This window comes from Prionailurus bengalensis, chromosome C1 (assembly GCF_016509475.1).
Source record: "Prionailurus bengalensis isolate Pbe53 chromosome C1, Fcat_Pben_1.1_paternal_pri, whole genome shotgun sequence".
NCBI lineage: Eukaryota > Metazoa > Chordata > Mammalia > Carnivora > Felidae > Prionailurus > Prionailurus bengalensis.
This window is the reverse complement of record NC_057345.1, coordinates 33,007,020-33,023,214: the sequence shown is the minus strand read 5'-3', so window position 1 is coordinate 33,023,214 and position 16,195 is coordinate 33,007,020. Positions and strand designations below refer to the sequence as shown.

Below are 16,195 nucleotides of genomic sequence, written 5' to 3'. Positions count from 1 at the left end.
TAAAATTAGATAGATGGTATTTATCCCCATGTTACAGGTGAAGAATCTGAGGTTCAGTGAGGTTACATAAATTCTTCAAAGTTTCACAGTATCACAGTAGAATTTGAACCTGGAACTTCTTATTCCAAACTCCTTTGTTCAAATGTTATTATTAACTCTTTTTTTTTAAATAATGGAACCATTCTTCAGATGAAGTCTTAGTGAAGTCTGGTGTATAAAACCAGGAAAGATAGCACTGCTTTGATTGAACAGTAGATAGAGTGGGCGACAGTTATGTGGGGATGGGAACCTGCATACTCAGCTCTTTGGTCTCCTCTAGACACCTCTCTGCAATCCATGGGATTCTACTAAATAGTTTGGACGCAGTCTCTGTATATCATAAGCATAACAATTTGCTAAATTTTGAGTTTTCAGCTCCTTTGGATGTTACAGTGTATCTATTTCTCTTATTCTCTGGTATGTTTGTCTTCTTCAGTATAATTCCTCTTATCGTTTAATAGCATTTTTGATTCATATGGGTATTGTTCAGATAGTGGTGAATGTTTTAGCCTTCTTGTTTTCAGAGTGTTTTAATTAGAAATGAGTCTTATTTACAGCTTAATTTACTTTGGAGCTTCTAATAACTAACTCTTCTTTACTTTTCAGATTCTCTTTGTGGCCAGATGGGTTTGTATGGACAAGCTTGTCCATCTGTAACTTCATTAAGGTGAGTACTCTTTTTTTTCCTTATTGGAACATGTAACATTTTAAAAGTTATGCTGGTCAGATCATATTAGGATGAATTCAAGGTGAGGTTTGTAATAAAATACTGATAGTTTTGTCAGACTATGCTATCTGATGGGTTGGGAGATATTTTTGCTCACAGAGACATTTGTGATAATGGGATTTGGGTCTTAATTTCCATTTAGTGAATTTACGTATGTTCTTGTATATGGAGTAACAAAATTTTTATACTTCTTTGTCATTCCTTTTAAAAAAAAAGGATTCTGCTTTCTACTTGTTTTAATTAGAAAATACCCAGTAAATTTTGATTGCCTTTGTGTAGCAGATTAAATAAGACTCAGTGCTAGTTTTTATCTCTTTGTAAATGATGATGTAAACACGACACCTTGATGATCCTCATTTGCAGTAAATAAAGTGTAAAAAGTAGGAGCTAAGTTACATACAACCTAGTAGTCTTAGATTTTTTTTGAAGTTGCTAAGTCCTTTCTACAAATTAAATCTTATGTGAAATCCAGTGAGTAAAACAGATATATACAGGACTTTTTTCTGTTTGCTTAGGCTTTCATGTTCTACCCCCACAGTTGCCCCTGAGGGGTTGTTGCAGGTCCCAGAGAACAGTCTGAAAAAATAACCTAAGTCTAATCTGTTAATTAAAATCTTTCAGACTAGCGTATGAAGTGTTGATGGAAGCATCATTTAACTACTTGCAACTGCTTCAACTAGTGCATCATTTATTCAGCATATGAGCACCTAATATGTTGTCAAGCACTATTCTCAGTGCTAGGGCTGTAACAGTGAACGTAACAGATCAAAATCCTATAATCTGGAGCTACCTTCTGGTGAAGGGACAATTAATAAACAAGAAGTATCTGTTGTTATATATGGTGCTGAAGTGAGCACAAAAAGTATGTTAGTGATAAGGACTAAGGTAAAAAATAAAATAGAGAAAGGGAATGGGAAATACAGGGGTGTGTGTTATTTTTAGATAGGGTAGCCAAGGAAACCTTCACTGAAATGGTGACAATTGAAGACCTGAAAGAGAGATGGACTCTTCCACTTTGGGTATGTGGAATATGAGCATTCCAGGCAGAGGGAATCCAGGAACTGGTAGAGCAGGAGACTTGCCTTGTGTGTTGGAGGAACAGTGAGGAAGTCAGTGTGGCTAAAATAGAGTAAGTGATGAGAGTTGGGATTGCTCAGTTTTGGAGGGCAGAAGGAGAGAAAGGAGGGATAAAAAATTATTAGAGTGATGAATGTGAATTCAAGGAATCCTTGGCTTGAAAGCAGTTTTGATTGTCTAGAATGCCACAGAAGAAAAATGAAGTTGCATTTTTATGTTCTTGAATTTTCAGCCGGTCAGGGATGGCTATCCTTTGTCCTCAGTTAGGAAAGCTTTAATCTTTGCCATTATGGCACCTCTTTCCCTGAGAATGCATCTCCAGCTTGAGGAAATAGATGGAGAGGTTTGCTTTTCTACTTTGTGTGTCCTCTGCCCCTACCTCCAAACAAGGGACACCTATGTAGCTCTGAATAGAACCTTTTAAAAAAGACTATTATCGTTTCTTTAACTCCCAAAGCTCCTGTGGAACTAATTGACCTAATAGTGATTACTGCCCAGTATGATGGGAGGAATCATTTTACCCTTTTTTTGAATGTTTAAAACTTTGGATATGATCATATTGGGATATTTTTCAGACTTTGATCTTCTGTTGATTTGACTTCCTGAAAGTAATTTTAGTTGTGGAATATGCTGAAATAATCCTATACTAAAGTCATGGACTGAGATTATAAACCCCTTTATTTGAGTTTTTATGTTAAGGTTTAAGCTTGCATGTGACATTGGGTTAGGAATAATGTATATCTAACTTCTGTGCTTGGTAGAATTATAGAATTGGAAGGGATGATGAAAGAAAAGAGATAACCTTGAGTTATTTGATAATTTGGTAATTTGTAACACTGACAATTCTTGTGCATAATATTCTAGAATCTTTTTTGAACATATAGCTATAAATTTAGCATTAGGACTCTGGTGTCTGAGTTGGGTTATTTGGTAGTTTTATATACAGCTTTCATTTCTGTTAATATTCTGCATGGTCCATCTACGAAGCAGAGAGTTCCTAGTCTTAAATGTATGGGTAGAAAACCGTCGTTTGTCATTGATTTTTTTTGTAACTGGAGGCAAGCCTTGAGTTTGATACAAGGAGGAGAAAAGAATGACTATTCTTTGATGGTGGTGGTGGGATAGAAACTGGATTACTTAAAACCATAAAAATTTTAGTCTGCTTTCCCATAGTCTTTCCCAAACCAGAAATGACCTCCCCAGTGACACGATCCAAATGGGAATAGTCAGAACTCTTAACTCAAATGTACTGATAAACATACTTTACTTGTATGTACTACCTTTATATGTATCTTGGGTTGTACTGTCTGTATATCTAGAAAATGGCTAGCTTCAAAATAGGAAGTATATGAGTTGGTGGTGAAGAGCTGGATATGTGGCTGAGAATGAGAAAATGGGTAGGTAGGTAGGGATTTGTAGGCATAGGTGAGAGTGGGAGTGGACCTTTTAGTGTAAATGAAGGTAGGGGCTGAAATGAAAGTATGTGATAATTAAAAATCTGTTGGGTAGGAAAGGGTAGTAAATGGATTATGCCTCACTACCTTAAATATTTAGGCTAATAAACAAGTTAAGTATTGTTTTGGTAGATATTCAGTATTTAATCTGAATATGTTAGGATTAATTTTTAAATTGAACTTGTATTTTATGTATTAAAATAACACATTGTAGAAAATTTGGGAAGACAGAGAGAGATGGCCATTTTTAATGTCTTCGTATCATACAGTTCTATACCAGTAGGTGTTAATGTGTGAATTAGAAAAAGACACCCCATATTTTCTGTAAAAGAATGATTGCAAAAAATTTTGTAGTGATAGGTGTCGCAGACTGTGAGTCTGGAGTTCTCTCTTGTCCAGCAATAGAGCAGACGCAGAATTGAATATGAGAGAGGCAAATGTCTGGGAGGAGACAGGAGCCCCAAATAGGGGTTTCTGCTCCAAATTTATTGAGCTCACAAGATATTACCCACGTGGTGAACGTGAAGAAAACAAGATCTTATATATGTGAATGTGGAGAAAACAATCAGATAGTAATCATTAACTTGTATGTGTAAAAAGCAAAGGGTCTGGGGGGCAAATGGAGTTTCTGATCAAAGTACAATAGTACATTGGTGTCAGATGGAAAGTAGTTTTACTTATGATCCTGTTACAATATTTCACTAGCTAACCTTGGGCGTTTTCACCCCCATGGTGGCAGCTTTCAGCCCTAAGCTTTTTTTCCTAACCCATTTATGTAAATAGAACCTATTTCCCTACAATAGCAAGGTATACTCTTTAATTTTGACCAAGTTGGTTTTAATTAACACTTTGTTTTTCTTTGCTTGTTAGTATAGGTAGCATTGAATATTTGCAAGTTACTGTAACAACACTGTATTCTGTATAATGAGCCTTTTTTTTTTTTTTTCTTAAATCAGGGTGCTGTCGGGCAGAAACCACACCACTTATTTGTACAGAGATACCTTAACAGAATGTTAACTAGGTAACAGAAAGGATAAAAATAAAACTCTAAGGATCATGGAGAGAGACACTTCCAGAAGCATCTACCAGCCCCAAGGGCTCTGAGACCAAAGGGAAAACCTAGAGATTTAAAGGAAGGGTCCTGTAGAACCAAAACTTGGACCTCTGAGGAGAAGGCACTGTATGACTTGTGCTGGTGTCTGAGTTCAAAAGAGGGGTCCCTAGGGCTTGAGACCCAGACCTCGGAGGAATGGGTATTGATCAGTGCTGGGTGTCTTTCAATGGTGTATGATGAAAATAGTTCCACAGTTTTATGATGAAAACTATAAACGGGATTCACTTAGTACTATGGGGGAGGATCTGCTGTTGTAGGAGTGAAGAAATCTTTGGTGGGGTAATGCTTTTATGAAGCCTAAAGAATAAACTAGAAGGCAACAGTATCTTTTTCCTTCCCTAGAGTTGTGGTCCATCTTTAAATGCTCCCTCTTGGCAGAACCTTATAGGAAACCACCTGGCAAAGCACATGTGGTTTACAGAGTCCCAGTTCTAACATCATTAAGGTAGATTGGGAAGAAGGGCTTGGGGTTTGGTTGGAGCTGAGAGGCAGTAACTTAATAACTTGTTCTGGCAAACCGCTAAGAATAAAATGTATAAAAAAATGGTTTTTTCAGATCTGTTTTGCAGCTAGTGTTTATGTGATTTTAACAGAATGCTTACATTTGCTAAAAGAAAAAATCCTGATTTTGTAAATTATGTGAAATTGTATTAAAAGTTGATATAAGATTCACAAATATTGCTTGCAGTTTAAATCTATTGCATTCATAGTCTCAGTTTAGATAATCTAGATAGTGAATACTGAGTCATGTACATCTGTTCAGTTCCTCAGTTTTGAATAGTAAGAGTGAGAATTCAGATGATGATGGATATGGTTTCTATCAAACAATAGAATCTTAAAAATTTAGCAGAATCTGTTTGGTTCCTGAGTTTGCATAAGATGGATTTGAATCCTGAGATGTACCTGTATTTTATTTCCAAGTACAGATTCAGTAAGAGCAAATGCTTACTGAAAGTAGAAACTGACCTTGAACATTTGCTTTATGTAGACAAGTCAACACATATGTGTACATAATTTTTTTCACATGTTGTAGCAATAGACTTATTATTTGGTTTGATTAAAGCAAAATAAAATTTGATGGTTCTTTAGACTCGTTCAAATGAGGTCCTTTCTGCATTTCTGAATTGCCTGGTAATTTTATAGGATTGAATTTTTATGATTCATATGTATATAAATTTTGGGACACTGGGTTATTTGTAGCACTATAAGTAGTTTCTGGTGACACTTCTACCTGAGATCTTGTCCTTTTGTTGTGTTTTTGTTTGTTTGTTTGTTTGTTTGTTTTCTGCTTTTACCCTTTTTTTGCACTTGCTTTTTCCTTTTTGTTATACCTCTCCCTTAAAGAGGATTATTGATCCAGGCTGTCTGTTTAGGATATACTAGGAAACACATAGGGATATTTTAGCACCAGTGAAGCTCATGTGTTAGCATCCCAGATGTATTTCCTATCCATCTGTTTCCTCATTTCTCTTCTCTTGATACTGTTGATCCTGCTGTTTTGCTATTTAGAATGGCCAGAGCAGGGTGGATTTATTTTAAGACCACTTGCTGCCTTGTTTCTAGTAATAGGCTTGGTATTGATAAGGCAGCTCTGATATGTAGTCTTAGCATCAAGTAGCTACAGGTTTAAATCTCTGCCATATATTACTCATATGATCTTAGGAAGTTGTTTCACTTTTCCCAATTTTGCTTTAATAGGGTTATTAATGCTTACCTTACTGGTCTGTTAAGATTCATGGGATTAAATGTATACATAAGTCACCTGGCATATTTTTTCCTCTTTTCTCTATTTCAATAGTAGGAAGCAAAGAGGTCATCATTTTTAGAATGAAAGAGGACAAATTGGTATCCTTTGCTGTCAGCTCAAGAACATGGCGGCTGGGGGCGGGGGGTGGGGGGTGGGATTTCTTTTCTCCCTTCTATCTCCTCTTCACTCTGAATTCGTGGATTCTAGAGTGTCTACCAGTAGTGTTCAGGTTTGCAACTGGCCTTCAGGCTAAGGATGTTTGCTGACATTGAATGTCATATGTTTGTTATATCTATAATTTTATGCTGTCAGGTCTCTCCCACACAGTGGCAAAAATAGCTTTTGCATGATCATGCCATAGTTTATCATTGTTACTATCTTTGAAAAATCAAAAAAAATTTTTTTTTTAATTAGCGAGCAGGGGAGGGGGCATAGGGAGAGAATCTTTTTTTAAGTTTTTTTAAGTTTATGTATTTATTTTGAGAGAGACAGAGACAGCGTGAGTAGGGGAGTGGCAGAGAGAGGAAGAGAGAGAATCCCAAACAGGCTCTACACCAGCAGCGCACAGCCTGATGCAGGGCTCGAACTCACGAAACCATGAGGTCATGACCCCAGCTGAAACTGAGAATCAGACACTTAACTTACTGAGCCACCCAGGCACCCTGAGAGGGAAAGAATCTTAAGCAGACTCCATGCTCAGCACAGAGCCTGACTTGGGGCTCAGTATCATGACCCTGGGATCATGTCCTGAGCTGAAATCAAGAGTTAGACACAATCAACTGAGGTACCTGGTCGTCCCTCATTGTTACCATCTTTATCAAACTTTTTGGGGAAATTGATAGAATCTGTTAATTTGCACGTTAGCTGTGGCATATTCCAATTAAATGAGGAGTAATGAGAAATCCTCTTAATTTTGACAACTATGTAATTTTGACAAATTTTTCTAAACTATATTTTGAACTTTTCTGGCTTAAAAACAAAAATTTTTTTAAAATGTTTGTTTATTTTTGAGAGAGAGACCAAGCATGAGCAGGGGAGGGGCAGAGGGAGAGAGGGAGACACAGAATCTGAAACAGGCTCCAGGCTCTGAGCTATCAGCAGAGCCCGACATAGGAATGGTGAGATCATGACCTAGGCTGAAGTTGGACTTTTAACCAACTGAGCCACCCAGGCGCCCCTCTGACTTATTTTTTAGAGCTGTACTGTCTGATATAGTAGCCACTAGCCTCATGTGGCTATTTAAATTAATTGAAAATAAAAAGAAGAAAAATCAGTTCCTTAGGCACACTAGCCACATTTTAAGTGCTCAGTAGCTACACATGGCTAGTGACTATCCTACTGGATAGCACATGTACTTTTCCATTGTTGCAGGAAATTCTGTTGAACTGTGCTGGCCTGGAGTATATGAAATGTAATTTAATCTTTGATCTAAAATGACCGCATATCCTAGAGCTTCCATTTCTGAGCATTAGGTATTGAAGTGTACCATTGATCAGTCATTGACTTAAGGACATATTATTAAAAGTTACTTTTGTGACTGAATATTGACTTTGGAAGCTAGCATTTATGGTGTTCTTACTACTAGACCAAGCATTATTTAAACATTTTAAAGTATATAAATTAAATCCCCTCCCAACAGCTCTGTGAAGTTGGTACCATTATTATCTTCATTTCACAAATGAGGAAATGGAAATACAAAAGTTGAGCTTAACTGAAGCACAGGCAGTGAATTAGTGGACAGAGCTGGGATTCATATTGTAGGTCTTGGTCCAGTACCCATGCTCTTAATCACGAAGTTCTGCCTCTTGGTTGTCATTATTTATAATCATTTGAGGCTTTTTCTTAAAATGAGGGCTGTAAAAAAAATCCACTTAATTGAGGATATTATAAAAAATAGTTGTAAAAGGGAAATATGAATGCAGGAAACTGGAAAAAAGTGACAGAAAACTGGTGATTTAATTTTGAAATCCATTGTCTAAAATTGAAAAAAATGTTTTTATGAAAAGCATCAGCTTTTTTTATGGGGAGATGGTAGAGGAATTTGAGTTGTCATGAATTCATATACATGGGGGAAATAATATAAGAGATAATAGGGAATAAAAAGCATCAGTGGGTATACTGGCAAAGCAAAAGAGTTAAATGTAAAATCTGTGCCTGTCAACAGTGTATATGGTATAAAAAAATACTGAAAAATAAAAAAATATGATTTGATTTATGATTTAGTAAGCTTTTTTTAGTCAAGCTTTGATTGGCTGCAAGTAAAAGAAACCAGCACTGGATACATCAAAAAAGAAAAGGAATTTATTTATGGAGAATACAGGGGTGTTTCACAGAACCCAGGGATAGCTGGATCTCTTGAGGAAATAGAACTTAGGTTCTTAGGAAACTAGGCAGTACACTCTCTTCTCTGTTGCTTTTCTCTGTAATTTATTTCTTCATTTATGCAAATAAGCTTTCTTTGTCTTTCGGGCACATGGTCATCCCATACCTCTCAAGTTCATAGCTTCTTCATTCAAGAGACCAGCCCAAACCACTTCAGTCCTAATTCTGAATTCCTAAGGAAGAGAATTCAGGTGAACAATTTAGGTCAAATATCAACCCTGGTTCTCATCCTTTAATTTGTTGTAGTACTCATACAGATATGGTGTAGAGAAGACTTTCAGGGCTCTGGGGATGGAGACGACTCTGAGAAAGAGCATGGTGAGCTAGGCAAAATACTACAGGGAGTGTCTGATACAAAGCAGCATGTATCCTGTGTTGGGTGAGAAGAGTTAGGATTTCAAGAGAGGGTGTTTTTAGGATTCAGACCCTTTCCTAATAGTCATGTGGGTAATAAATTGAAGACTGGATTTCTACCTTCCTTTTGGAACAGAGTATCCTTAGAATTGTGGATTTGGAATTGGACTGTTACCCCAGTTCTGTTTATTTGACAGATACATATTGAATCCATACTCATTATGTGCTTATTAGCATTCAAGATTGTCATAGAAACAACAAAAGAAAAGGATAGCAGAAAGATGATTTTTGCCCCATACTGATTGATGCTTACTTGAGAGCGTAAGGGATAGGTCCTGATGGACAGGTCCCTGTTGAAGGTTATGGTACTGAATGGAAATTTTAAGCATAGGAAACCATTTCCTCACAGTTAACACTCTTTCCACTCCCCTTCCCTCCCCCCCCCCCCCGCCCAACTTGGAGAGTGATATATTAACTATGTAAGAAGGTATAAAAAGGATAATTCGTGGAGGTTATGGAAAGATGACACTATTTGAGTAGAGCCTGAGAAAAATACAGTGCTTACTTTATTACAGGTAGGCCTATAGATAATTCAAAAAATAAAAATCTGAGAAGCCCATGTAGTGTAATCAGATTAATGGGTTAGAAGCCATATAAAGTGGGGATAATCACTCATGCTTTACTGTATAGCACAGATACAGTTATTTTTGTTATTGATAATCAAGACAAAACTTACAGGGTTTAAATTCATAAAGGAAGATATTACTGCTTTTCAAATTGATTTTAGATATTTAATGGGTATAGAGTGGTATCTCACTTGTGATTTTAATTTTTTTCCTATTGATTAATGATGTGTTGTACATCTTTTCATGTGCTCATTGACTACTTGTATGTCTTTATTCATATCTTATGCACATTTTAAAACCATGTAGTTTGTTGTCTTACTGCATTGTAAGAGTTCTTAAAATATTCTGGGCACAATTTTTTTGGTTAGAGCAAAAAAGTTTTTAAATTTTTTGCTTCCAGTTTACTTTTTCTTTGTGATTTACTCAAAATCACTACACACACACACACACACACACACACACACACACACACACATACAGTAAAACCTTGGATTGTGAGTAACTTGTTCTGTGAGTATTCTGTAAGACCAGCAAACATTTCTAGTAAATTTTAACTTGATAAAGGAGCAATGTCTTGCAGTATGAGTAGTATGTGACATTAAATGTCACATGATCACAACTGAGCCAGTGGTTCTTCTCTCTCTCTCTTGCTGTGGGACTGTGGGTGATTGTCTCCCTTGCTTGGATGCTGGTCTCAGGCCAAGGTATTTGGCAGAAATCTGATTTTTCAGAACGTTGGAAGGTGTCCACATCTGGCATTAGTGTATTTTTGGTCACTTTAATGCACCTATGGACAGTCCTTTGCTTTTCCACACAAGAGTAAGCTTAGGATTGCTTTGCTTCATTCTAGGTCAGGCTGCGTGCAGATATAGACTCTTTGCTGCCTTATTGCCAGTTACATTAAATACAGTATATAAAAGAGTTTATTAATACTGTACTATAGTCAACATCTGTGAGAGTGTATACAATGGCCCCCATGCAGAAAAAGGTTGAAAAAAAAAGGTGGTAAGAAGAAGAAAATGATTATGGTGGAAGTTAAGGAAATCGTGAAGTATGAATGAGAGTGGCTGAAATTGCAAGATTTTAGAAGTCTACATCGACCATTTGCACAATATTAAAGAAGAAATAAGGGGGCTAGATGCAGCAAAATATCAAAGCGATGGCCACGTGTTCTGGAAGATGTAGAGAAGTTACTTCTGGTTTGGATAAATGAGAAGCAAGTAGCAGGTGATACCATGAGAGAGAATTTCATCTGCAGTAAGGCAAAGGCCTTGTACACCAGCCTTGTAAGTAAACCACCATGTATGTCAACAGAAAAGGAAGAAGGCTTCAAGGCAAGAAGGGGATGGTTTGATAACTGTAAGAGGAGAAATGGCATCCAAAGTGTTGTGAGGCACAGAGAGCCTGTGAATTTGGACACTAAGGCAGCTGAGGTGTTTACTACTGAGTTCCAGAAGCTCATGGTTTCTGAGTGATACTGGCTGGAGTAAGTTTTTAACTGCGAGGTGACAGAGTTTTTTTTGGAAAAAGATGCCAAAGAGGACCTACTTTACAGAAGGAGAGAATACAATACCCCATCACAAGCCCATGAAAGACTGTCTTACTCTCTTGTGCTAATGCAAGTGGTAATTTAAAAGTCAAGCCCTTGCTCATCTATCATTCTGAGAATCCACAAGCCTTCAAGAAATGCAAGGTGCAGAAGAGCCAGCTAAGTGTTATATTGAGGTCCAACAGTAAGACTTGGGTCACTCGTATCTTGTTCATTGAGTGGATCAACAAGGTCTTTGGTCCTGCAGTGAAGAAACACCTTTTAGAAAAGGTGCCACTTGAAGCCTTGCTGGTTATGGATAATGCTCCTGCTCATCCTCCAGGCTTTGAGGATGACTTACTGGGGGAATTCGAGTTCATTAAAGTCAAGTTCTTTCTTCCCAGCACCACTCCAGTCCTCCAGTCCTTCAAACTTTAAAAAGCTTTACACCAAAGCACTATTTCACTGATGCTTCAAGGTGACCTAAGGAACAAACCTTACCCTCCGAGAGTTTGGAAAAGTAATTTCCACATTGTGAACTGCCTCAAGGTCCTCAGTAAAGCCTAGGATGGGATCAACAAGAGAACCCTCAATTCTTCTTGGAGAAAACTGTGGCCTGATTGCATTCTTGGACATGACTTAGATGGATAGGAGCTGCCAGTTGTCAATGAAATTATATTCTTAGGGAAGAGCATGGGACTGGAAGTGAATGAAGACGATATTCAAGAGCTGGTGGAGGGGGGTGCCTGGGTGGCTCATCGGTTAAGTGTCCGACTCAATTTTAGCTAAGGTCATGATCTCATGGTTCATGAGTTAAGCCCTCTGCCAGGCCCTGTGTTGGCAGTGTGCAACCTGCTTGGGATCCTCTCTTCTCCCGCTCTTCTCTCTGCTCTCTCCCCCTCTTGTGTTCTTTCTCTCTCTCAAAAATAAATATTAAAAAGAAAAAAAAGAGTTGGAGAGGAACATGGCCAGGAGCTGACAAACTGATGGATCTGTATCATGAGCAACACAAGAGGTTATCGACAAGATCTCATCTGCAGAGGAGGAGGAGAAAAAGGCAGAGGAATCCCTCACTTCAAATGAGATTAGGGAGATGTGTAAAATGTGGGAAACAGTTCAAAATCTTGTAGAAAAGCACCACCCGAATAAGGCTTTAGCAATGTGAGAAATGAGTCTGTTGAAAGACAATGCAATGTCACATTTCCGTGAAATCCTCAAAAGGAAATAAAAGTGTCATTGGATAGTTCCTTTAAAAGTTGCATGGAAAGAAAAAGATTCCATTGAACCAATAGGTAGCAGTGATTTTGTTAGTGCTAGTGAAAGTCGTCCTGCACAATAATCCTCCTCTCTCTTGTTTCCCTCACACCAGCCACAAAGGTTTTCAAAGGTAAGTGCAGGTTAATTTGTTTATCTTTCTTTATATTTTGTATTTTATTTTTTTGTATTATATTACAGTATTGTAATCGTTTTTATATGAATATTTTGGGGTTGTAGAACAAATCATCCTAGTTTCCATTATTTCTTAAGGAGAAATTTGCTTTTTTTTTTTTTATATATATATTTTTTTCAACGTTTATTTATTTTTGGGACAGAGAGAGACAGAGCATGAACGGGGGAGGGGCAGAGAGAGAGGGAGACACAGAATCGGAAACAGGCTCCAGGCTCCGAGCCATCAGCCCAGAGCCCGACGCGGGGCTCGAACTCACGGACCGCGAGATCGTGACCTGGCTGAAGTCGGACGCTTAACCGACTGCGCCACCCAGGCGCCCCAAGGAGAAATTTGCTTTGATGTACAAGTGCTTTGGATTACAAGCATGTTTCTGGAACAAATTGTGCTCACAAACCAAGGTTTTACAGTATATATATTTAAAACAGCTTTATTGAGATACAGTATGATTTGATAAGCTTGCCCCCCCCCCCCATAAAATTGTTACCACAACATAACCATCACTCCCAAGTCCCTGTATGGTTCTTGTCACTTTTTGCAAGATATCAACTGATCTGCATTTCTGTCCCTATACGTATATTTGCATTTTCTCAAGTTGTATAGAAATGGAACTATATAGTATATATATATATTTTTTTTTTTTAATTTTTTTTCAACGTTTATTTATTTTTGGGACAGAGAGAGACAGAGCATGAACGGGGGAGGGGCAGAGAGAGAGGGAGACACAGAATCGGAAACAGGCTCCAGGCTCCGAGCCATCAGCCCAGAGCCTGACGCGGGGCTCGAACTCCGGGACCGCGAGATCGTGACCTGGCTGAAGTCGGACGCTTAACCGACTACGCCACCCAGGCGCCCCTAGTATATATTTTTTTATTTGTCATCTTCTTTAATTTAGCATAATTACCTTGAGATTCACCTGTGTCTCTGCATGCATCAGTAGTCCATACCTTTTTGTTCCATTGGATATGTGTACAGATTGTTTTCCAGCTTTAGCTATTACAAATAAAAATGCTGTGAACATCTATATGTGTGTCTTTGGACATATGATCTATTTTGGGTAAATACCTGGGAATTAAACGACTGGATCACATGGTAGGTTTATGTTTAAGAAACTGTCAAACTGTTTTTGAAAGTATTGTACCATTTTACATTCTCACCAGCAGTGTGTGAGAATTCCAGTTGCTCCATATCTTTGGCAACACTTGGTATGGTCAGTCTTTTAATTTTAGCCATTCTAATAGGTATGTAGTGATAATCAGTGTAGTTTTAATTTGCGATTCCTTAATGATTAATGATGTTGAGCATCTTTTCATGTGCTTCTTCTTTACCATCTTATATCTTCTTTGTTGAAGTATCTGTTCAGATCTTCTGCCCTCCCACCTCCCTCCCTTTATCTTTTTTCTTCTCTTCTCTTCTTTTTCATTTTTTCTTTTTCCTTTCTTTTCTCTTTTTCATCTTTTCTTTCAGTAGACTTTATTGAAGTCATTGCCTCTGTACTGAGGCAGAAGATTGTGTCTACATAAGCACAAGTCATAACATTTCACAACTTCTAAAACGAATGTCAACCATTACAGCAATCATGCATATGCCGATAATCACATTTTAGAAGCGTTTCAACCATTTCTAAAGAAATGCTTATAACATTGTTATATATAGAACTACTTTCAATGAACTGCAAAACACTGCTCGACTTTTCCCGTATGAGCTAAACTGTCAACACAAAAGGGAGACATAAATATTTAAATCTTTTGCCCATTAAAAAAAAATTGGGTGTTCTTTATTATTACTAAGTTTTGAGAATACAAAGGACTTGAGATACAAGTCCTTCTTAAGATACATGCTTTGTATTTTGTTCCAGGCCGTGGCTTGTCTTTTCATTCTCCTAACAGTGTCTTTTGAAGAACAGAAATTTTTAATTTTGATATAGTTCAACTTACCAGTTTTCTTCTATGAATTGTGATTTTTTTTTCATGTCTTATCTGGGAAATATTTGCTTAATCAAATGTTACAAAGATTTTCTCTCATGATTTTTTCTAGAAGTTTTATAGTTTTAGCTTTTACATTTCTGTAATTCAGTTTATAGGTTTTTGTTTATGATATAAGGGCCATTGCATGTCTTTTCATACAGATAGATAACCAGTTGTTACAGCATCATTTTTTGAAGTTTTTCCTTTCCTAACTTGTCTTGGTACTTTAATCAAAAATCAGTTGGCCAGGAAACAAGTAAGTGAAAGGGATTAAGAGGTACAGAATACCAGTTATAAAATAAATAAATCATGGAGATGAAAAGTACAGTATAGGAAATATAGTCCATAATACTGTAATAATGTTAATATTGGTGATTATACTTGGTGAACATTGAGTAACATACAGAATTGTTGAATCACTATGTTGTCCACCTGAAACTATTATAACATTGTATGTCAGCTATACTTCAGTAATGATAATAATAAATCAACTGACCATATAGGTGTGGGTCTATTTTTGGACCCTGTTCTGTTGATGTATATATCTATCCTTTCACTGAGACCATTTGTCTTGATTATTGTAGTTTGTGTGTATGTTTTAATTATTGCAGTTTTACAGTAAGTCTTGAAATCTGGTAGTTTTAAGTACTCTGTTGAGAAAAGAACCTGATAACCCAGTATCTGCTTAGTGGTGGGTTAAAAGGGTAAAGAAAAACTTTCATATTTATAAATTGCCAAATAAATTTTTAGAAGATGGTAAAGAACTATGGTTTTTTTGAGCACCTGGAAGTAGTTTATAGAAGTAGTTTATTCCATTAAGAAAAGATTGTGATTATTTATGGAAGAAATTACCATGCTTGATGAAAAGAAAAAGGATAAAGTCTGTGTTAAAGACCGCAAAGCTGAGAAACTTTGAAGTGATGATGATAGGAAACAAAAAAACAAAGACAGAAATGTAAGGTCTTTAGGAGCTAATAGTAGAATAAGCAAGGTAAGTCTCTAGGCAGAGAGATTCCCCTAGAGTCTAATAAAGTTTGAGCTGCAGTATCTTTTTATAGATTACTAGTAAACATTTTACCCTAAACAGCACTGGGATGTCTGTGGAAGTTAATCCTCTTCAGACCCTCTCACGCCATGGAATGATAATCAGTATTGATGTATTATGTGCACTGATAATGATTGATTGATGTGATCTTACAATAGAAGGTCTGTATTTAGATTTTAATAGTTTGATCAGTTGACTCATGGTGAAATTCCCTTAGATTCTAGCTTAATTCATTCTCACTTATTTTTCTGAATTACCTCAACGAATATGCCTTTGACTGGTATAGTTCTGTAATTTTCTTCTTCATTGATTATTGTTTAAAACTTTTTTTTAATGTTTATTTTTGAGACAGAGACAGAGCATGAGTGGGGGAGGGGCAGAGAGAGAGGGAGACACAGAATCCGAAGCAGGTTCCAGGCTCTGAGCTGTCAGCACAGAGCCCGACGCGGGGCTTGAACTCATCAACCGCGAGATTATGACCTGAGCCGAAGTCAGACACTCAACTGACTGAGCCACCCAGGTGCCTCATTGATTATTGTTTTAAAGTTTAGAATTGGGTGTCCTCTTCACGCAGATCTCTCCCTCTCTACTCTTTAAAATTTTTGGTCCATTTCTTATGAAAACTGAAGTCTGTTGTGTAAGACTCAGTCTGATTTTTCTTTTAACCTAGCCATACTTGAAGTTATAA

At 37.1% G+C, this 16,195-nt stretch overlaps 1 protein-coding gene across 3 annotated transcripts in view; it reads left to right on the top strand.

Annotated features, from left to right (window-relative positions):
* FOXJ3 (forkhead box J3) overlaps positions 1-16,195 on the top strand; it is a 150,037-nt gene that overhangs the window by 21,958 nt on the left and 111,884 nt on the right. For all 3 annotated transcript variants that reach the window (XM_043574600.1, XM_043574602.1, XM_043574601.1), the window contains exon 2: positions 646-706. In XM_043574600.1, the coding sequence (XP_043430535.1) occupies positions 663-706 (44 nt within the window). In that variant the 5' untranslated portion in view covers positions 646-662. The remainder of the gene's footprint in view (positions 1-645; positions 707-16,195) is intronic.